Source organism: Caloenas nicobarica, chromosome 2 (assembly GCF_036013445.1).
Source record: "Caloenas nicobarica isolate bCalNic1 chromosome 2, bCalNic1.hap1, whole genome shotgun sequence".
In the NCBI taxonomy this organism is placed as follows: domain Eukaryota; kingdom Metazoa; phylum Chordata; class Aves; order Columbiformes; family Columbidae; genus Caloenas; species Caloenas nicobarica.
In genome coordinates, this window is record NC_088246.1 from 39,862,786 (window position 1) to 39,885,979 (window position 23,194).

The 23,194-nt window shown below is 36.8% G+C and overlaps 2 protein-coding genes across 3 annotated transcripts in view; one reads left to right on the top strand and one right to left on the bottom strand.

The window, feature by feature from the left end:
- The window catches only part of KAT2B (lysine acetyltransferase 2B), a 43,404-nt gene extending 27,014 nt beyond the window's left edge, over positions 1 to 16,390 (top strand). Inside the window, exons 11-18 of one of the 2 annotated variants that reach the window (XM_065628897.1) lie at positions 2,474 to 2,600; positions 5,751 to 5,861; positions 7,446 to 7,589; positions 9,940 to 10,054; positions 10,813 to 10,849; positions 11,157 to 11,220; positions 11,318 to 11,402; positions 14,438 to 16,390. In XM_065628897.1, the coding sequence (XP_065484969.1) occupies positions 2,474 to 2,600; positions 5,751 to 5,861; positions 7,446 to 7,589; positions 9,940 to 10,054; positions 10,813 to 10,849; positions 11,157 to 11,220; positions 11,318 to 11,402; positions 14,438 to 14,631 (877 nt within the window). In that variant the 3' untranslated portion in view covers positions 14,632 to 16,390. The remainder of the gene's footprint in view (positions 1 to 2,473; positions 2,601 to 5,750; positions 5,862 to 7,445; positions 7,590 to 9,939; positions 10,055 to 10,812; positions 10,850 to 11,156; positions 11,221 to 11,317; positions 11,403 to 14,437) is intronic. The other variant, XM_065628898.1, reaches the window with a different exon arrangement.
- Positions 16,391 to 18,462: 2,072 nt separating this feature from the next.
- SGO1 (shugoshin 1) lies at positions 18,463 to 22,837 on the bottom strand. Its single transcript, XM_065629697.1, has 8 exons — positions 22,702 to 22,837; positions 22,426 to 22,619; positions 21,966 to 22,070; positions 21,271 to 21,335; positions 20,960 to 21,111; positions 19,517 to 20,371; positions 18,833 to 19,004; positions 18,463 to 18,604 (listed from the first exon to the last, which is right to left on the bottom strand). Exons 1-8 carry the CDS (start codon positions 22,835 to 22,837, stop codon positions 18,463 to 18,465), a joined length of 1,821 nt encoding a protein of 606 aa, XP_065485769.1.
- Between the last annotated feature and the right edge of the window lie 357 nt (positions 22,838 to 23,194).

The following is a 23,194-nucleotide window of genomic DNA, read 5'->3' on the forward strand; positions in this document are numbered from 1 at the left end:
AAGCCCCTGTAGCTCCTGGTCAGTCTAATTGGATTGTGCCCAAATACCATCACAGTGGCTGTATTAATGACAAGTGGCTTGTTGTTGTGGGAAGTGAGTCTGGAGGGAAGGCTGTGTCCTATCTTATACTTCTGAATGTTAGAACTGAAAGTCAGAAAGTAATTCTAGAATCATACGATTGTCTTAGTTGAAAAAGACCTTTAAGGTCATTGAGTCCAACTGTTAAACTAACACTACGAAGTCCACCTCTAAACATGTCCCTAAGGACCTCATCTACATGTCTTTTAAACACCTCCAGGGATGGTGACTCAACCACTTCCCGGGGCAACCTGTTCCAATGCATGACAACCATTTTGGTGAAGATGTTTTTCCTAATATCCAATCTAATCCCCCACCTCGTGCAATTCGGGGCCACCTTTATTTTGCTTATTAGTGGTTTTGAGGCCCACACTAACTTGCAGGCTACTCCATCCTCTGTGAAGATCATGAACTGAATGACAGCAGAGACTGAAATTTTTCAGTGAGAAGAACTTGTTGGATTTATGAAGAACAGCAGCATTTATGTCAGCACGGGAGAAAACTTTGAATCACTCCCCACTCAAGGACATTGCTTTTCTCTTTATCAGTGCAAGTTTTCTGTCTTGCTTTGCGTGTGACTCTACACCACAGGCACTTGAAAAGAGACATGGTGGCTGTAGCAGCAGCCACAGGTTGCACATGGTGCTCCACCCACCCTCATGTCCTGATTGAATTGTGCTTCAGCTGCTCAAGCACAAAGGGTGGCTCTCCTCAGAAGTGTCCACTTTTCCACTGTTGTGTTTCCTGTAGAGCCTGCTTCCTCTCAACTGGGATGTTCTCCCAAAATTTCTGCCTCTGAGCAATCCATGCCCAAGGATAGCCTAGTGCTTGCCGCAGCACTTCACAGTGGAGGATGCCTGTGGGCTCATCGCTGTGTATCAGCAGTGACCTTGAGGAGCTCTGGCTGACTGCAGCCACCTACCCAGCGCGGTTTCTGGAAGAGCCTTTCTCCACCACTGGTGATATCAGTCTCTGTCCTTGTGCCTGGTATTGTAGCTGCAGCGGTTATGAAAACATGTCAGGAACCACCTCTTCTGCTTTTAGGCTCACTAGCATTCCCTCAGCAACGCTCTCCTGGTGCCAGCAAACACTGCTGCTGCTGGGTCTGAAGCACAAACAGCCCGGTGCTGGAGACTGTTGGACAGGACTTTGGTCTCCAGGCACAGGAGACTGATCTTGGGGCCTTTTAGTTTTTTTCAGAGGGCAACAGGACTTTTCTTGTGAAGGCCAGCACTTTTACCTCTCCTGTGTGGGAGTAAGCACCACTCAGGTGGGAAAGAGAGGCAGCACCGGTATCTTGTCTGAGTTTAGAAGCCTTAGCAGCGCTAAGCAGAGGCTACTGGCTGAAGGAGACAAGTTCTCTCATAACCGACCGTCAAAGCAAAATTTTGAAGTATGGATGTTGAGCCATGGCCTCCTCTAACATTTCTCTACGTTCTCCCTTGTTGGGAAAGTCTCTTCTAGTAGGCTGAGAGGATTGTGGTAGTTTAAGTGCTCTTCAGCATAGATAACTGTCTGGAGAGCAGTCTGTGCTTGAGAAAGAGGTATGGATATTGCCACAGGAAGAAAATGCCCTCCTTTATGTGCTCGTGCCAAACAGTTGACCCAAAAGAAGTGAAGCACATTGCCTGGACAGCTCAGAGAACTCCAGCATCTGCCATGAATCGATAGGGACACACACTGGGGACTCTGCTGACTAGTGGCTACACACAAACCTATGTCAAGTGGAAGATACTGGAATCCATATGATACCATGTATTGAATAATCCGGAGAACAGGTGCAGTATAAATCTTTCCAGACCTTGAGGATGACACTAAAATTCTTAATCCTTGACACGGGAGTTCAGATTGCATCCGTTGTATCTTTCCTGGCAGTCAACATAAATGCAACAGAAATGGATATTTATTCTGGTCTTGTTTCCACTAAATGTGAAATATCATTTCTTGCTTCATCAGCTGCATTTGAAACTGATAGCTGAGCTATAGAGCATGCATGCAATGAAACAAAAATCCCTTAGAAAGGTCTTACTGTCGTGTAACTCCATTAATTTCTAATTTAGTCATGGTAAAATCATCCTGAGAACTGCGCAATGGCATAACTGTTAGCAAGAGTCAATAAAAGCAATACAACTCTTATTTATTGGGCATTACCTTAGTACTAGGAATACTTGGCAAGGCCAGGACCATGCTGCATGCATGATGAATTTTATGGTAAATTCAAAGCATGATGTTAAAATAGCAACTCCTCTGTAGATACCAGCAGCTAACTTAACAAAGGCATATGCAATTGCATTAGCATCATGGAAAGAAGTGAATCAAGTTTCTGAAAAAAGGAAATGTAATGGCACTTTATGTACTATGTACATGTATTAAAGTGACGTTTTTGTCTACTCAGGAAACACAAGACCCTTGCATTAATAAAAGATGGTCGTGTTATCGGTGGTATCTGTTTCCGGATGTTCCCCTCACAAGGATTTACGGAGATTGTTTTCTGTGCTGTGACTTCCAATGAGCAAGTCAAGGTAAAAATAATTCTCTACTAGAGTTTATTAAATGTATTTGAGTCCCATTCACTACTGCGTATGCTTCTAATTTTGTTAGTCACATTGAATGTGTTGCTGAGTTGCGAAACAGAAATAGAATTTGAAAGATACAATCATTCTGAATATAATACACTAAACAAATGTGCAGATTTAGAATCATCAGCATAATAGTGGGATTACTTGTACTTAATTAAATAAACATTTTTTTTTCAACAATACTGGCCAGTGGTCTCGTCGTCTTGGACCATTTATTCCTCTGTCATCAGCGATTGCCTCTCTTCGTAGTGTAAGACCTTATGGTTGACTGAAATAAGTATTGCTTACTTGTGACAGTAATTTGTATTTGATCACTTTGTGGCGTTACCTGACTTCAAACAAGATGCAATACATCAAAAAAATTAAGTTTAGTCTTGCATCTTAAAGTAAGCACCTAGTCTGTTCTGTACACTGTTCTTTGAATTAATTTCACAAAATGTTCTCTGAGTGTTGAGAATTAGCAACTGTGTTGAAAGGATATAGAGCACTATGAATACAAGAGATTCCTGCTTGCTTTCCTAGGGACTACAAGTATCTCTGACAATCTGATTCAAGATTTTGCCTTTAGATGGTGCTATAGCTTTGTTTTTCAGTTGAAACTGTTTCATCTGAGATGTGGGTTAATTCAGTGTTGGTAGCAGTTGAACGTGCAGAAATTGCGTGCCCTGTTTTGACGGAAGAGCTCTGGGTGCAGAAAGGTAACACAGTGGGACTGAAAACCTCTGATGACTGTTAGTACTTGGGTTATATTTGATTTTATTGAACTCCGGTGTTAGAGAGAAGCATTCCCCTGTCATAAAAGCATCCAAAGTGTTTTAGCAAATGCAAACAACAATGGAATATGCTCAAGTTATGTCTATTCTAAGCTTGACTAATTCATAAAAGGTGTTTTTATTCTACTAAAACAACCAACTGCAGTGCACAAGTTAGGCTGCCAAAGGTGTGTTGTGATTCTCTAGGAATAACCTTTCAGAATATAATAGAGCAAATAAATCTGAGCAAATAAAATAGATAAATAAATCATTAAAAATAGAGCAAATAAACCTCCTAGGTTGCATATGCACACATAATTCACAATTTCTTTTGTTATGCTCTGGGCACCTTGCTGTATCAGTTGACTATTTCTGAAAATTTGCCTTCCCACATTCCTATTTGAGTGAGGTGACCCTTCCCAGCAGGTAACTGAGAAAAACTAAACATTCACTCATGGTTAAACTGCCTATTCTTGGGAAAAATAAATTCCTGTTTTAATTCAATTTGAGGTTAGAGTAAGAAGTATGGGTACTGTTTTCCTTTATATGTGATATTTAGAAGTTGTATTGTTTTTGAGATAGTTTGGTCCCTTTTTACAAAATTATTTTAAATTTTACTGTACATGGCTTAGTTTCCCTTTAGGATTGTCATACTTAGGCAAGTGTTTGTGTGAATGAGTAAATCCTTTGAAGGCAAGCAGAAAATATTTGAAGTAATTGTCATCGTAATTGCTGGAATTTCTTTGAGATGCAAAGTTGACTTTTTTTTTCTCAGAGGTTAGATGCTTTGGAATTACTGGTATGAATTGTGAATGTTTCAGGTGTAAATAAAATGTCAGTCTCTTATAAGCTCTTCCTTTCTCCCTGCTGATAAGGGAAGTAAGGCGTTTGGCTTGCTCATGTACTGCTACCTTGCATTTAAGGAAAACATTTTTCATTAAAAATTTTGCTTCAGATGTTTTGTCCTCTTCAAAGACTTTGAGAACTCAATTTTGCAGTTAGAAAGTCTCTTAATTATCTTGAACACTTCTAAGAAATGCTGTACCACTTAATGTGTCATCAGTTGTGAAACTACTTCTTTGTATTTGGTGCCATGCATGATGTATCCCACTTTAACAAGTCGACATATGGCTTTAAGAACTTCCTCAAATTCAGAAGTACTGATTTTTACACATACGAGGTCTTAATTTTGAATTTGAGGTCTGATTACCAGATACTCCAAACATGAGCTGGAAAGGAAAGGCTAATGCACAAATTTTGTACCTAGATTGGTAGGGTTTTAAAGAAAATGTGTCACTATGAAATTTTTTGTACTGAGCTTCAACAATAACCTAACTTGCTTTCATCTGACTATTTCCATGTTTGAGGCTATTAAATTGTGGATTCAATCAGAACTATATATTTTCTAATTTATTTTTCTGGCTTATGTGCATAAGTAAAAATTTTCTCAGTTTTCAAGAACAGAGTACTCAAAAACATTCTGTGTCCAGTTATTCCCTGTGATGTCAAAACTGGAACATATGTAGGAACAACACATTATTATGGGCTTTCCTGTCTATTTTACATTCCTTAACCTCACAGCAGAAAGGGAAGACTATAGCTTACTCAGAAATGTGAATAAATGGTACCTTTTGTTTACTTTGGGGTTGAATAAAAATGGAAATTATTCTTGTGTGCAGTCAGAATGCATAGGCATTCATTTGATTGTGGACTCAATAATTTTCTGCTGCTTATTATGGCATTAACGATTTCACTATTCCGTTTTATGCCCTATGATAAATTCAGATTATAAATCCTTTGAGACAAAGGCTGTTGCTCTGACAGGTACACAGAACCCAGTAAAACAGAGATCTCGTCTCAGAATGGGTTCCCCTAGAAGGAGTTATTTTGGTATTCCTACTGCTTTGCAATTTTTACATGATAAGGCTAATTATTATTACGATATATGTAGTTTTATAAGTATGTGACTATTAATGGTCGATATCTAACTTAAAAGGAAAAAAAATATGTGTGCACCTTGATTTACAACTTTCAGGACAATGTTCCTCTTTAGAGCCATACTTTACCTGTAGAGATAGTCTGGGTTTTGGTCTCTTTTAGGTTAAAAGTGAACAAGACACTAGAAGCTGTGATATTTTGTATTCCCTTTTGGGTCACAAAGATACCATTATGAGGCTTGAGTACACCTCACTAAGTTAGTTATGAGAAAATCTTTAAAACAGGATCTAGAGGAAAGGCTATATTTTGAAAAACAGCCTGTAATAACTCTTGGTCCACAGTTTTTAGTATGCACAGTCCCCAAAGGCTTTGTGATGGCTTTTTCCTTGTACGTTTCACACAGGGTTATGGAACTCACCTAATGAACCATCTGAAGGAATACCACATCAAACATAACATTCTCAACTTTCTCACATATGCAGATGAATATGCTATTGGCTACTTCAAAAAACAAGTAAGTCAATGTAAGAAATTATTTGGTGTGCATAGTTAACATCTAGGAGTGATGAACTAAACAACTAGACATGACAAAGTGTTGGATAAAATGCATCATGCAATTTCATGTGTATAGTTTTTATCTACAAAATGTCCTCTGTGTTCATCTTGTATAGTGTTATTGGCTTATAATGCATTTGACTATGGTGGAATCACCTAAATATAGGTGTATGGTATAGCTTGTAATTTGTCAAATCTAAAAACCAGTTGAATAAGAGTTGGTTGCTTTTTCATTCATTTAATTCCCTCACTGATTCTGTAAAAAGTCTAAAGAAGTACCAGACATACCTGTGGCAGACTAGAACTTACCTCAGCTGTGCTCACAGCTCCTCCTGATTTGAAGCATGAGGTTCAAGTTCAGGAAAGATTGCAGTGTCTAATCTGTCAGATTTGACAGATTGAACAAGTGTCAACTGTCTGATCAGGTGATAGGGTGAAGATGGAGTCAGACTATTCTCAGAGATGTACAGCAATAGAATTAGAGGTAATGGACACAAGTTGGATTGTGGAAAATTGCAACTAGATAGAAGGACTTTTTTTTTTTTTTTTCCTTCATCTCTTAAGGGCGGTGAGATACTGGAACATGTTGCCCAGAGAGATTGTGGAACCTCTGTCCTTGGCAGTCTTCAAGACTGGACATGGCCTTGGGCAACCAGATCTGATGAGAACCTGCTCTGAGCAGGGATGGGGCTAGATGACCTCCTTAAGTCCCTTCCAACCTCAGCTGTTTTATAATTCTGTATTTAAAACTGATACAATTCACTCTTCTCACATTCAGAATGAATAAAAGCTGGGCTTGCAATACTGCTGTCAGATCTGTACAGACAGACCCTTTTCATGTCTGAAATGTCCCTACCCCAATTTGGAAGTGCTCAGTCTCCATATAAGTCTGAAGCCTTTGATGTTAAATTTCGAGGCAGAGGTTCTTGTTTGGTTCCTGATTTTTACTGAGGTTTCATAGATACCACTGTAACAGAAGAATAAAACGCAGCCAAAGTGAGAGTCCTACACTGGTTTTTTATTGTCTTTGTTAATTCTTTTGTGGGTTTGTTTTTCAATTAGCTTTTGAACTGTATAAAGACTGTAGTATAACTTTGGAACTTTTAATAGGATTTGTTATCTTATTTTTTCATTTGAGATACGGAAGTAAAAGAAAAAAATAATTGGTTTTTTTTGGCTATAAAACTACTGTCATCTCATTGACTTCAACACCAACATTCCTTGACTGAGGACTACAGGACTGGCATTCTTTGATATTAAAATAGCAAATTTTTTGAAAAATCCCAGAAATTTGTCCACAGTAAAAATATTTTCCTCCATCTCTTTTTCTCCACTATATATAAAAGCAATTAACTATTCTTGTATGAGGTGTGTCCCATGAGATGTTGGCAACACTATGAAACATGGTCTATAACTCTTTCCATTGTATTATCTGTATTTTAACATTATGATGAATTTGGTTCTAAGTTATCATAGCATTTCAGTTAAAACAAATGTAAAACGAAAATGGCATCACGACAACTTGATTTCTTTTCTTCTTCAGGGTTTCTCCAAAGATATTAAAGTACCAAAAGCAAAATATGTTGGCTACATCAAGGATTATGAGGGTGCCACATTAATGGGTTGTGAATTAAATCCAAGGATCCCCTACACGGAATTTTCTGTTATCATTAAAAAGCAAAAAGAGGTAAAGGCTGAAATGAAACGCTGAACATTATAATCTATTTGAATGTTTAGAAGCAATTCAGTAAGTGCCAGGCTGCTTAAAACACTGGAATGTATACTTTTATTAGTTAGTCCCAAGCCAGAACTCTGCAGTTGAAGCATTACATTCTACTTTACTAAATTTATGATAAGAGAAGTGTTGAAAAGTACTGATATATTGAGGAGTATTTCATAGCTAATTTTTGTCATAGATGATAACAAAGCAAAATCTTGTGAGATTGATTTGTTCTGCAGCTTTGTCAATTTTTTTTCTTCCCTCCATGAGAGTAGTGTTCATTAGAGTGACTTTTGAATGCAGTGTTTGTACTGCATGTTCTGTATTTTACTGGAAAGAAAGAGGATTATTTTTTCTGCCACCGTTTTAATATACAAATCAAGGATGGGCTGTCTTAAATTCCAGCCTGTCCCTCTTTGGAGTTTATGTGGGATGTTCCTGACTTATTCATTCCGTAATAATATTCCATATAATAAGGCAGTTTATTAGCAAAATAATTAAGATGTTTCCAGTTGATTTTATATACCTTCTTTGGTTTTCAAAGAAATACAAATGACAAGGATAATGTATTCTTTCAAGGCTGGTCAAATTATAATAATAATAATAATAATAATGAATTTTTATTTTGTTAAAATGCATCTTCACAAGACAATAATTTGCCCTCCAATAGAACTATTTGGCCCATGCCTGCAGAAAGAAAGAAAATATCTGAGTGCTATACATTTAGTTTACAAGGTTTCTTAATTTCACTCACTGGGAAAGTTTTCATGTGTCCATACAACACACAGATCAGGCTTTTTATTCTCCCTGTTCCAAGGAAATTTAGAGATAGCCCTCCCAGTCTGCAGCTTTATGAAGCGTGTTCACTTCTCTGATCAAATCAAAAGCAATGAAGATGATACCTGAATATAAGTAGAATTTTGAATGTTGACAGTGTGGATTGCATACTGATTTGGTTTGTTGCTGGTATTGGCCAGTACCGGACATCAGACTTTTCTAGTCCTGTCCTTTTTGAAATGAAGCTTTTCATGTGATCTAAATTTTTATTTAAAACTTGAGAGTATGTGCCTATGGCTGCTAAGACCACGTCATCCAATGCTGGGTACTGGTCACAGACCACGATTTGCGAGTTTGCATTGCCTGATTTGTAACTCATTTACAGTCATTCTGAAAAATGTGAAAAATCCCTTTATGCAAAGGCTTGTGACCTGCTGACTTGTGAGTAATCAGTGTTACTGATTGAGCAGCTTGTTTTAATCAGGAAGAGGCACTAATTCCTAAATTATAAGAAGGGTTTAAGGTGGATTTAACAATTAGTTTGAAAGTATTTTGACGTTATGCTGGAATCTAGCCATGGTGCTGTTGTATATGGTATTTCCTGTAACATTTGTAACTTCTGTTGAAAATCTGATTTTTCTATTTTCCTCTTATTTGAGAGAAAATACCATGTGTGAGGGAGTGAAGGTCCTTAAAAATAAAAATATGTCCTTCTTTATTATTTCCAAACAAAACAGTCTCTCAAATTGTGCTGGTCTGAATGTCTGTGCTTTTGTTTACTCCCAGTTATGAAGTGAGCAATTTTGAAAGTGATATATTGAGGACACACAAAGCTTAGGTAAGCCTCTAAGTGCGTATCAAGAGCACCAAAGCAAATTACTTAGCATTGAGGTAATGAGATTGCAAAGCAGAACAGAGTGTACCCCAGAACTGGAAAAGCATTTACTGGCATTTACAAACAGAGTAGAATTTCTGTTCCAAAAACTGGCATCATGATGATGTCCTCAAGATAAAATCTTCATTAAGAGTATCTCTGGTATCTAAGCAACTCCTACAGTTACACTGAGACTTAGAGGTGAACAGGTATTTCTAAAATTTTGAAATGTGAACATATATGTGCATTGAAAGATGTGCATTGAAATACGTGCCTTGAAATTTCTGACGAGCTGTGCTGAAGCAGTTCGCAAGCACCAGCTGTTAGAATTAGAGCCAGTTGCCAAATCTGCTTCCAGGAAATTTCCCTTTCCTGCCTCTGCTGCCACCATCCCAGGAACTGTGCAGCTCGTGATCAATACAGCAAACAATTACTCCTTTTCTTCCAGATTTGTGCCTAGACAGGCAGCTGAGAGGCTTGGTAGCCTCATCTGCAGCATCAGTGTTTGGCCAGGTACCTCACCCCTGTTACCAGCTTCAGTGCATCTATACGGACTGTAAGATTAGGAAGTGAGAGTGTTCCTGTTCGTCACAGTTTTGCATTAATCCTTTGGGCTACTTTTGAGCAAACTAATTGCTTTTTGTTTTCTCTGCTGCTTTATTACAGATCATTAAAAAACTCATAGAAAGGAAACAAGCTCAGATAAGAAAAGTTTATCCTGGCCTTTCTTGCTTCAAAGATGGAGTACGGCAGATTCCTATAGAAAGCATTCCTGGAATTAGTATGTATCAGCCTCTTTTAATGTAAAACAGAAGTAGAACAGCCGAAGAAAGGTCCAAGTCTAGAAATACTGATGTAGTAATGTATTTCTTCTTGATAAAAATGCAATTGTTTTGGTATGCTGATTTGATTTCTGTGAAGATTGTTGTGTTTCCATTACAATTGCTGTCTTTGAGACTTCCCTAAGGCATCCCAGGCTGTTCCTCTTTTATGTACGCGTGTGTAATTTTATTTATATATGATTCCTCTTTGATTTGTATCACTGTGTAGTCAACAATTTCCCTCTGGCACCACTGTTATGCAGTGCAGTCCTGTACAAAGATGAGTTCTGTGCTAAACATGGATGTACAGGGCAAACCATAATTAGAACATTTAATTATCATCTTTTGGGGCATTTTTTTCTACTGTGCTTTTCTGCAATTTATTCTCTGTTTCAGAGGAATCAAATTGAATAACTTTGACATCATTATTCTTTACAGAGGTTGTCGTAAAATATGTATTGAATTTTTGAAAAAACATGTGTTTCATGTAGCAATATTTTAGAATCTTTTCAGCAGTCTGGAGCTAGAGGCATGTAGGAAATTGGATGGGGCTGTAGGCTAGATGGTTGTGTTATTTGTTAGGAGTAGCTTTTATTGAAACAAACCCATTTTACTGCAGCAGTGCTGAAATGGCTCATCTTTTTAGAATTGCAATGACTCAGATAATGCTTTGACCTACTGTAGTTCCCACGTAATCGCTCTTGTTGTTGGTGTACAGGAGAGACTGGCTGGAAACCAAGCGGAAAAGAAAGAGGGTAAGTGCTGCACAAAGTAAAATGATTAAACAATTTGGAGATTCCTTTGAGTAAAGTCTTTAAACAATGTCATTTGATATTTCCTTCCATCAGAAAATAGATAAATAATCTGCAGGGATGAGTTCTTAAGTGAGTTTGGCTTTGTTTTGTTTTGGGGGCGGGATGTGGGATTTGGTTTATTTTTAAAACATTTATCTCTTCCACAAAATGCACAAAATTTTGGAGTTGCTTTTAGGCAAGATGCACATCATAAGAATGAAGATAAGGGATTCAGGCTAATATTTTTGTGTTCATATTTTCTTTCAAGGAAGGAGCCCAAGGATTCAGATCAACTTTACAGCACATTAAAAACCATCCTGCAGCAGGTGAAGGTGAGTGCTAGTTCTAGTTTACCTTCTGTAAAGATTTCAAAATATTTTCCAATATGGAGTTTCCATATTAGATACCTTACTTTTTTCTTTACCAAAGAGCCATCAAAGCGCTTGGCCCTTCATGGAACCTGTGAAGAGAACAGAAGCTCCTGGATATTATGAAGTTATAAGGTTTCCCATGGGTAATGCCATTAACATTTTTTAAGTATAGAGTTTAAAAATCTTTATCGCTGGAGACATAGCAGATAAATTGTGATCTGATTGTTTTATGTTCAAAGATATATATTACTTGCAGCTGAATAGCTTGCAGCTCTGAAGTGCCAAGAGTACGATGCTGTCATTTGAAATTTATGACTGCTTTGTGACCTTTGTGAAGCATGTATAGCGTATACATGCGAAATCTTAGGATGCCCTAGAGAGTTCTTAAATGGTGTAGTCAGCTAGAAACTTTCAGAACTGAGCTGGTTTATATAAGTTGTACAAATATGTTCTTGTGTGTGGTAACTGGTCATTGCAGATCCTACTAGTATGTTAAAAAATCTCAAGACAAACTTTCAAAAACACACGAGCTTTCAAATTGCTTTGAAAAACATATTTAAGCTTTCTAAATCACATAGAGAAAACCTTTTCAAAAGTACCAGGGTTTTCTAATTAAGTCTTAACAGTTTGTTCCAATTTAAGTTTAGGAAAATGCTTCATGCAACTGATTGTAAGATAATTTTTATCTTTGTATGTTAGATCTGCCAAAGTTGTCCAAGGTGGTATGTTCATTTACTTATTTATTTTTATTTTTAAATCATGCAGCTATTGTTTATTCAGGATTACTTGCAAAGGGAAGTACACAACTGCCAATAATGTTTTCCTTTGCTTTTGACTGCTGAGTCATATAATTTCAATGATGATTCAGTGCTGTTCTAAACAGATGCTTTTTTGAGTTGTATTACAGCAGATTTAAAACTGAATCCTGCTACTTTTTAATTGTTTATGCAATACTCACCTCTGTCTTTCTGATTATAGTTTCTGAACCTTTTAATGTTCATGGCAGACTACTGTCAATCAGTTTCTCAGTGAATGGAAGTGTTTGTTCATATTGCTTTGCATAGGCTCCTAGCCTGTGTATACCAATTTGGCTTAAAGATTTTTTATATTCAATTTTTCAATTCCAAATAGCACATATATGTACACTTCCTGTATCTCTGACACAAATGTGTTTTCTAGCAATGAAGAAAAAGAACGTTGCATCCCTGCCATGGCAGTTTTCTCCATCTGCTTCTCTGAGCAGAGGCTAGATCTAGATGGCCCTTTAATCTGAAAAGTGGTTACAAAGAACTTTTCTGCCTGGGTTGGCAAGCCCAAAGTAGGAATGTTGTCTGCCCTTTCCTTGTTCAGGTACACATTGGAGGTGGGGGTAGCAGCTCTCATTTTAGGATTTGTCTTTTCAGCTATGGAACCCAGAACAACTAAACCGCATTTTGATTCATGATCAACTTCTGCTTTCTTTCTGCTCTTGCTGCCAGCATACTGATACTGTACAAAAATCTCTCAGACATACTTTCAATTAAAACGAAACAGCAGTCTTTTCTTACGCTATCATATACAAGATATAACATTTGTCTTTACATTTGCATACAGAATAAATAGTACAATATTTGAGAGGTATGGCTATAGGTTTTTTTACTGTCTCCTAAGGTCAGTTCTCATGTGTAAACACTTTCTTCTCCTGTTTTAAGTGCTCTTTCAGTTGCTTATTTTCAAGGAATACCGTTTTTTTTTTTCCTTTTCATCTGCAGTACAAAAGCAGTACGAGTGAGTCACAGATGGAGTCAAACTTTCACTGTAGTTAGAGGAGTGCAGTTTAACTGACCAGCCAGGCAATGTTTGCTTTAGGGTGAGCTGAACAGCCTTCTCAGTTGGATAATATAATTAGTATATAGACATCTAGTTTAAATGTAGGCGCCTAAATTTCAGACCTAGTGGGAGCTCAATGAGCCTTTGCTTTTGCAAAATATTGTGCAACACTAGTGAATCGCAATTAATATATCATTGGAAGAGGTATTTGAGAGCATCCATCAAACTTTTCTTAAGTAATCCCCTCTTGTCAGTTTGATAGGGTTTTTCTCCATTTTACCAAAGTCAAATCTCCCTTAAAAACAAACCAAACCAAACCCAAAAAACCAAACCAAACTAAAAATACCCACAACCATATTTTTAAATCTTAAGTTTTAAGGTTTGATTCCTTTGCATTGGAGGTCTTTGGTCTCTGCTTTCCTTGCAATACTTGTTGGCAGTAAGTCTGCTCTATTTCAGCTGTTTCTGTTATGGTTTAACAAAGGTTCTGCTGAAGCCTGGCTCAAGCACTGCTAAAAAAAATGGTTATTAGAGCATCTGAGGTGAGAAAAGCCAAGGAATCTAGCACACCTCCTACTACTTCTATTCCTGTACTCCTAGAACACTTGTAATGTAGACAAAGTTTTTAAGTGCCTGATAAGAATTAGTGGGAAAGCGACTGCGTGAACAACACTGAGATTATTTATGTATTTTATGGATGATTTGTTTTAGTATAAAGGAAAACTTTTCTTAAAGAATGTTCTGTAAGTAAAGGTTTTGTATGATGTGTTGAAAGCATGAGAGATCTGTTCTCACAGGACTGTTAAAAAGGGATACATAACTATAAACTTTGAAGATGTAATTATAACATATGTAAAGTGATGAAAAAAATTAATCTTTTTTCAAAGCTGCAAGTACTGCTTGTAGTATAGACAGATGTCTCTTCTCTGCTGTGTTTGTACAGAAGTGAGGATTTTAGGTTAACATACCTGTTTTGTGATGTTTGAATTGTGTGCTTATATGCTCCTAAGGACTCCTCCAGCAGAGCTGACAACAGCTTTGCCTCACTGAGCAGTTAGAGTGGGGTTAGGGACACCTAACACCCAGTGAAAACTCAGAGGAGTATGAGAACACGAAAGAATGGTGCCTTAATCTTTTAAAGAAGAAGAAATAAACTTTACACAAAATGATTCTTACAGTGAAATATTGCTTAGTTCCAGGGCTCAGTTGTTGTTGAAGATAAAAAAGGGACCAAGCCTTAGATGAAGGCAATTAGGAATTCCAAATCCTAGCTTTGCCAGTTCATGTTAAATGGCAAATCAGTCTAAAGGGATATTGCATACAAAAATATTTGAATCAAATGCTGTTAATCTATTTTTCTCCTGTACAGATCTCAAAACAATGAGTGAGCGACTCAAGAATAGGTACTACGTGTCTAAGAAATTATTCATGGCAGACTTGCAGCGAGTCTTTACAAATTGCAGAGAGTACAACCCCCCCGAGAGTGAATACTACAAATGTGCCAATATACTGGAGAAATTCTTCTACACAAAAATTAAAGAAGCTGGATTAATTGATAAGTGACACTGGTTTTTTACAACTAATCAGTGTGCCTACTTTATGGGCAGGGGAAGCCATTATATGTCTGAGTTGTGGAACTTTAAGATTTCTAGAAACTTCTGTTTAATACTTAGCACTTTTAAAAACCCTTTTAGTTTTGCAAACATGTATTATACTGAAGTTACAAAAATTATTTTATTAAAATGCTTTATAATGTATTTAATTACAGAAAATTTCTTTTGTGTGCCCGTTACCGTATGTTCTTAATAGGTTTATCAGCCTCAGAAACCCCACAAAGCATGTGGGAAATTGCACATGTTTGGGAATATTAAGAAAATTCTCAGACAACAAATGTTATAGCTTACCTAATGCAGTACCTGTTTGATAAAGTTTTATTATTTTTTTCCAGTAAAAAAGAAAACAGTAAGGGAAAACAACAGTTGGGAGGGTCTGAAACACTTGTTTCTTTGCAGAGTCTTTTTATAAGATATTATTTTTTAAAAGAAACACTCAGCTGGTTGAGAAGCTGTGAAAGAAGAGCAGCCAGTTCTGAAAAAGGACTGCCTGTAATCTTTGATAGATGCAAGTTTTTCTAGTCATTTTGGGTTTTGATAAATATTTTACCTGCAAATTGTAATCTCATAACCACTATTAAAAAAAAAAAAAAAAATCTGGCTAGATGTGTAATGTCATAGTGACTTGGCTTATGCAGGACATAAGTACCCGAAATAAGTTCAGAGAATCTGATTCATATGTACTAGACAATTTCAATTGGCTTAGTAGAGTTAAGGTTTTGATGCAGTTCATGATCTATCCTATTTGCTATTATTCACTAATAAATTCTTCAGATTATTCATCAGAGATAAAACTATTGTACACAAAAAAGTCAATATATGACAGCTTCTATAGCTTATATACTTGGCTCTGTGGTAAACTGGATTTTCTACTAAGCTTTATTGTAAATGCTTATTAACTGTGATTATTTAGACCCAGGAACATATTAACATTTTACAACTAGTTAGTATATCTTCAAATTGAGCACTTATATATATATCATATATATATTTTGCTGCTTACACTACATTTAAGAGGTACACCTAACTTCCTAATGGAGATCAGTATAAGCCAAAAAGTTGTCACTTGGCATTTTCTAATTAGAGTTTGTAACTTTAAATTATAATTGCTTTTGTGAAAAACAGATTTAACTTTTGTTCTTGGTGTTTTATATTTACAGATGTTACACTGGTAAAATTCAATAGTTATAAGACTGAAAAATCCCCAATCCTGTCGTGTGTCAAAGAATATATTCCTGCAAAATGTCTGTGAATGTTAAATCACAAGTTGATTCAGCAAGTAGATATCAGGAACTACTTGGAAGTATTAATAGTAAATGTGGTACACAAGGTATTCAAAATGTTAACACTAGACTTGCCATAGTGTTTTGTATGAGATTAGTCTGACCTACATTTAGATCTATAACGAAGGTACAGTGAGTATTTTTTTTTTTAAATAGCCAGTACTGGATGCTATAATCCTGTTTTGTAGATTGGGCCTACAGGTGCACCTGTTAAGATTGGTATCCTGTGAAATTTTTTTATTTTCAAAGTAGATTTTCTTATCGTCTTTCAATCAGATTGTCTCTTCTATATTGAAACATTTGTTTTCTAATTTAAGAATTAATATTTTCATAGATACTGTGCAATAAAGTTACAGTAGGATATGTCATTTTGCAAATGCTTTAACAGCTGATGAACTTTACATTTGTAAAATTAATATATTGTACTGGTACAGAATAGTTTTAAATTATATATGTACAAAACCCTACTTATTTTGGTCTTTGTTTTCATTAATTAGTTCTTGCACTACAAGTATGCCCACTGAAGCAGTTTCACAACTGAGCACAGTGAATCTACAAGAGTACAGTCAGTGCAGCTTCCCGGTACACTAGAAAATTTGCAAAAAAGCCTCTGAGTTGACTAGGAGGATGGTGTGCAGAGGTGAGCATTCCCAGCTCCATACTACTGGAGCTACAGTGCTGGTACTGCCATCCTCTCTACATCTCAAACAATTCTTTGAGCTGTTCAAAAGTTTTGATTCTTCCCCTCAAAGCATGCTCATGCTGTTTTCTCATTTTTGTCTACTAGCGTCCTTTATTCACAAGACACAATACACACAGGAGTGAACTACTGTCCATTTTGAGCTTGTGCTTACCTGCTCTCACCATGAGGTCACTCAGATGGTACACTTATTTTGCATACCATAAACAAACCCTGCACCTGTCCACTACCTGACAGACAATTAGAGTAGAAAGATTTGCTTTCATTTTTTCCCCATCCACTAGGACTTAATCCTGCATCACATCATGTAAAAGTGTACTGTTCAGAGGGTAGCAAACAGCAGTCAAGAGGTTTAGCCGTTTTCCTAGACACACTTCTAGAATATCAATTGAGATTAGGTGAGCTAGACTCAGATTCCTCCCTGCAGTTGAGATGGAACAGCAGCAATTCTTCTAGGTTGCTCAGTCCAAACAAACTTCAGACCCACTACACCTGCCTTGAGCTGCTGTGCTATCACATTGTTCTTTGTCTGTCCCTGATAAACAGGTGTTACAGATTTGTTTGCTGAAATAAAAGACCACCTGAGGTTAAATCATTCTGCTTAAATTCCTATGGTACTGAAAAGTTTCAGAATGAAGATGGTGACACCCAGAGCTAGAATTTTAGGATACAATGGAAGATTAAGTTTCAGTTCAAACATCCAAGGGCTGTGTTGTAAGCAGATATTTTCACTCAGTAGCTGCAGCCTTTATTATTACTATTGAGAGAATAATCTAAGAAGTTACCATTAAAACAGTAATTAATGCTATACATTTTTATTACAGAAAGGGAGAAATCTTACACCTATTGAAGTGGGTCAGGTGGAGCAGGCCATCTTGCAAGACAAATGCACTTTCCCATTATTTATTCTGAATGTAGCTTTCCTCTTTAATACTTCTTACGTGTTTCTCAAGTAAAGAAAAGCTAGTTTGAGTGCTTTGACAGTGCTGGACAGTTTATAACTGTCTTCCGGCATCATGCCTGTTGTGGTACCAGTTCAGAGCTGGCAGATCTTCCTCTAGTAAAGGTATTTGGCAAAACAGGGCTAAAGTTGTTGTGAAGTCCCATGATAGCAGTTTACACTCCTCCAAAGCAGAGCACTCGTCACCAGCCTTCACAGATAACCAGATAGGAACAAAGCAAATATAAGTTGATTCAGAGCAGTACCAACCAACCCTAAAACTGCTGCTTTTCAGAGCTCCAGCTACATATTCAAAATATAACCGGCAATCTTGCTTCTAAACCATGCTTATGCCAGGTAAGATGGGGAAGGAGTAGGCTGTACCTACCGCTGACATTGCTGCCCTTGAAGCAAATACAGAACTGTGCAGAAAGCGCACCAATCAACTCTGAGCTGTTTCCGAACGCTAAAGATGTTTATTATGAGCTTCAATATGAAACTACAACCATTACAAAAACAAGATCTGTACAAGTTCGCCTTTTCCAACCACTGTTAAGATGAAGCAGGGTATAAGTCATAAAATTACATTCACGATCTTTTCCTTCAGATATTTCTGATATACTCCTCCCAAGAGTTTGAATGGAATCACCTTAGTTACAAAAGTAGTCTTGTGTCTTTTGTATCATTAAAAACAAGTCACTGGATTAAAACTAAAACGCCTTGATTTTATATCCTTAATATTAGACACACAGAAATAACTACATACTTGTGCAAGATATTGCGCAACAATAATTTCATGGATAAAAGATTTCCTTTCTTCATGGACTGAGCACAGTTTTGCCATCATGACTGGAAATCTCAACGACAACCAACAAATTTCTCATTGTATTTTGACAGAGATTGATTCTTAACAGAACGGCGTTTGGCATCTTTTTTCTGCTTGAAAATTGGAGAATTCAGAAAATTCGTATCTGTAAATGGATCTCCTCTCCTGAGTTTCCTGTAAACAACAACAACGGCAAAATTGAGTTTTGTTCCCCACCTCACTTAAAACACTAACTTTTAGCTATTAAGTACAATTTCACATTAACTATTTTGTATTACTAACATCAGACCTCTCTCTGAATGTTTTAAGAACTTATTTCCCATATTTAAACAATCCCCTTAACTCCTCCACATTTGATGGAATATCATGAACTTCAAATCAAACTGGAAAGAAGACACATACCCTGCAATACTTGGTTCTTTATAGCTCACAGCCAGAGTGCAGCTTCGCTTGCGTTTTGGAGATCGTGGTCCCCCACCTTCTGGGACAACAGTTGCATTCCCAGTGCTGGGGAGTAATGAAGCTGTATTGGTAACATCACCAAGATGAACACGAGATTGCTCAGAAGGCTGCCCTGTCAAAAAATTAGGCACACTTAAAACAATTCAGGTGAGCTAGCTTAAAAGAATATGTCAACAAACATATTAAGTAACTCTCAGCTATAACTATTATCTTCATTTTTCCACTTAAGTAAGAGTAGGTAAAAGAGTCAACAAATATGCAGGACTTTAATTTGGAAAAAATAAATTAACATTAAGCAGTGCCAGGTAAAGCATGATTTGTTATTCCACTTCTCTCTCAACTTATAATCTTGTTCTCCTCTTTTTCCTCAGCTTTAATACATCATTAAACACATCTAAAATACAGTATTAATTAACTGATCAATTTCTTAAACAAAACATATATTTAAATCCAATTTCTGCTGAGGAAATAAAAAAGTGGACAGAAGAATGAATCTAATGATTTTTATAACAGTGTTCTCTTTGTATTTATTAAAAAAGCTAAAATTAAAAAAAGCTTAAATCCTTTAAACAATGTTCTCTCTCAATAAAACTAAACCAAATACAGAACACTTTCTACACTTACTAATAGACTTGTCACTTGATTTATTGCTTTCAGTCTCTTTTTCATTATGGATTTTCTGCTCACGCTGTGCCAAACATCTTTTAGACCTTGGCCTTGCATGGACTGGTGATGTATCTTCCTTGTCCTCTGAACTTTTCCTTTTTTTCGATTTATTCTTGTAAGGTTCATAAAGGCTATCATCTGAATCTTCTCCAGTCTCACTTGACTCGATGGTATCAGATTCAGATAAGTCTTCTCTGTCATCCATACTAGTATCTGTGTCATTCACCTTATTTTGTCGAAAAGGTGTAACATGGACACTCTCTTCAAAACGAAAGTCATAAGCATCACTGAAGCCACCCAAGAAATCCAGCTTTTTTTTGGCTGCCTCTTTACCCTGTCTTTTTTTCAGCCTTTGTCTGGAAGTATTTTTAGGCTGTTCCAGTTTTCCTTTCTGATGTTTCTCTTTCCTTACTTGAGAGTCTCCTCTGTTTTTACACTCCCGTTGTTTAAGATCAGAATTATTGTCCAAGTTGAACTGTGCCGTTTCAGAATTTATCCGCCTCAACACCAGCTCTGAACTTACTTTGTTTTCATTCAACTGAGAAATATCTGAATTTATGTTTTCTACAGTACACTTCTCTAGACCTTTTGTAAGTCTAATTTCATCCTGTTTAGAAAGCTCTCTTGTTGAATCAGGTGCTTCTGAATGGTCCAAGACACTAGTGCAAAGTTCATTGTGATTTCTCATCTTTGAATAGCGACGCCTGGTGGATATACCTTTTGGTAATGCATTACCAAATTCATCCTCTCCACTTGAAGAAACATTTTCCAGCTCTGACCCTGTGTTGTCCAGATGAAAATCAGATGTTTGCCCTTGTAATTGAAGGGGAAAGAGTCATATTAAAGCTAAATAGTAACAGCCTGTAAAGGTCTTGTACAAATTCTGAGCCTATCAAAAATTAAGACTATTCTTAGAATTTTCTCCACAGATTTGTATAAACCAGTACATGGCAATGAAGATAAACTCCATTTAATACAGCTTCCAGACAGAAAGCAGTTAGGTATACTACCTTAGAATTTTGCTCTAAACTGTTCCGTTTGGAAAGGTTATCTACAGGTCATTTATTTTTCTGAGTATTTTACTTTGTTAGCAGTTGTTGATTTCATAAATGATAAAGCATGACTAAAGATGACTTTACCCTGTTGATCTGTCTGGTAGATAATAAAACTAGATTGCAGCTATACAGAAGACAAGTATTTTCAAATTCCTCCCCCATTTTGCTAGGCATCTTCATTCAAGAAGTTTACCAGTTGCCAACACTAATAACTAACCTTTATGATAGTAAGTGGAAAATTACTTGACAGTTACTTCAAAAGCAGGAATTACATTTTAGACTTGTACCCACTTTTTTTTTTCCTGTTTCAGAATAGAGCAATGTCTGATAGCTTTGATTTAGTTACCTTCGTCTGGAACTATTTTGATTAAGGAAGTGGCAGTGTCAGATTCCTCACAGATCTCTGACGCAGCATAAGCCAGCTCATTTCTATCACTATCAGCCTCCATCCAACTTGGAACTATTTTATCATTTACATCAGCACACTGCAGAGGTCCTCTAGAGAAAATACAAAGGTAGTACTTACTGAATAGCAATATATTTTCTCACAATGCACTGCTTCATTATAGTGGATTTCTTCCTTTTTTCCAGTCAGAAAATTAATCTTAGTGTACCAGAGTTTTCAAATATAAGTAGGTATTAATAAAATATACTTACACTGAACATATTTGTGCTACGACACTGGAACTATTTTCAAGAACTGAAGAAAGCACTCTCTCATTCTGTCAACAAAATAAATCTTACTGTGACTAAATAGCCGAAACAAACTTGCACCATATACAAATTCTAGACAACAGTCAAGTTACCCACAGAAACACCAGAGAAGCCCTTGACTCTTATTCTTTCTGGCTGGCTAACACAAAGTGCTGAGGCGTCTCACATACTCCACTCCTGCAAGCCAGCACATTAATCACCAGCCCAATCAGATAGTGCACAGGAGAAGGAACTGTGAAGACAGTACAGGGTGCAAGACACAAAACTATAGAAAATCAGACAGCCCCTACCACCTCATAGCAGAGCCTCAGTCCCACTAACAACCTGTTACACACTCCCACAGCATGGACCCCATGTCATAAGGCTCAAGTTTCAAGAACTAAGTGCATCTATGCTGGAAGGAGTAAGAATTAAAAGAAATCATAGAATCATGTAGGTTGGAAAAGACCTTTAAGATCGAGTCCAACTGTTAACCTAACACTGCCAAGTCCACCACTAAACCATGTCCCTAAGTGCCACACCTACACGTCTTTTAAACACCTCCAGGGATGGTGACTCCACCACTTCCCCAGGTAAGCGTACAGCATATTGCAGGTAAAGACAATTCTTCCTGCCTCTCAAGAGGAAAATGTACTTACTACATGTATTGAACACAAATCCTTTACTGGGCCAAGTAGATGAACTGAGTCCAGTAAATTCTGAGAAACTTTTGAAATTATCACATTCAAGGCTGAAAGTTGATTCTAAGGGAAAAAAAGAAGGAAAATAACACTGTTACTGTCATACTCTAGTATCAACTACCGATATAATAACTTCTTAACAGTCTAATGAGGTGATTAAATCCTGAAGATAATTGTGTCATGTATTTTCACCTGTGATAAAAAAATAAAATTCAAAGAAGATAGATTTTAATTAAAGAAGAAAGAGTAGCCAGAAAAAAAAAATAGTGGATGACCTGATTAGGTGAAAATATAAACAACTTGTTCTATATACTGAGTTAATATTTAATGAAACATTTAAGATCATAAAGATATCAGTGGATTGGCACAGATTCTGATATCTAGCTTCACTAAACCATAAATTTATTATTAAAAATACCTCAAATTCTTGTGCTTGCTGGAACCTATGATTTTTTTGCAAGTCAAACATCCGAACCATCAGATCTTGATACTCTTTCCTTAAATGAAGAATGGTATCCTGGGCATCCTTCAGTTTGATCTTTTCTTCTTGCAAAGCCTGAGCTAGAGCTTTGTTGTTTGCTTGGAGGCTCTTCATTTGCATTGAGCTGTTGGCTGCAACAGAATAGTGAGTATTTCTACTTGGTTCAAAACCAGAAATAATTATGAAAACTATTAAGATATTTTAGCATCTTACTTGCTATTTTGCACTTTACAGTGGAGATCTGGCTAATTTTACCCAATCTTGTCCATTTCTGACACCTTTTCTCTTTCATTCGTTCCTTTATATCATTCAGACTGTCTTTGAAGGGCTTTTTCAAGCACTTAGCCATCTTCTACCTTTAGAAATATAAAGGGTGAAGAACTGATTTATCTGGTGTTGCACAGCAGAATAGAAACCAAGAAACAAGAGTAAAGTTTATAGCATTTTGAGTTAAATCACAGAATCGCAGAATGTTAGGGATTGGAAGGGTCCTCAAAAGATCATCTAGTCCAATCCCCCTGACAGAGCAGGAACACCTAGATGAGGCTACACAGGAAGGCATCCAGGCAGGTTTTGAATGTCTCCAGAGGAGGCTCCACTATCCCCCCGGGCAGCCTGTTCCAGTGCTCTGTCACCCTCAATATATAAAATATGCAGAAATATAAAATATACACATACAGAAGAGACCCACAAACACGAAAAGTCA

What these genes read in the sequence shown, in the direction of transcription:
- SGO1 (XM_065629697.1), bottom strand. Translation starts at nt 22,837, where the DNA reads ATGGCTAAGTGCTTGAAAAAGCCCTTCAAAGACAGTCTGAATGATATA. An exon ending in CAAAATAGTTCCAGACGAAG is followed by an intron (nt 20,372 to 20,959) that starts GTAACTAAATCA and finishes TTCAATTACAAG; the next exon opens with GGCAAACATCTGATTTTCAT. An exon ending in ATCAAGTGACAAGTCTATTA is followed by an intron (nt 19,005 to 19,516) that starts GTAAGTGTAGAA and finishes ATTTTTTGACAG; the next exon opens with GGCAGCCTTCTGAGCAATCT.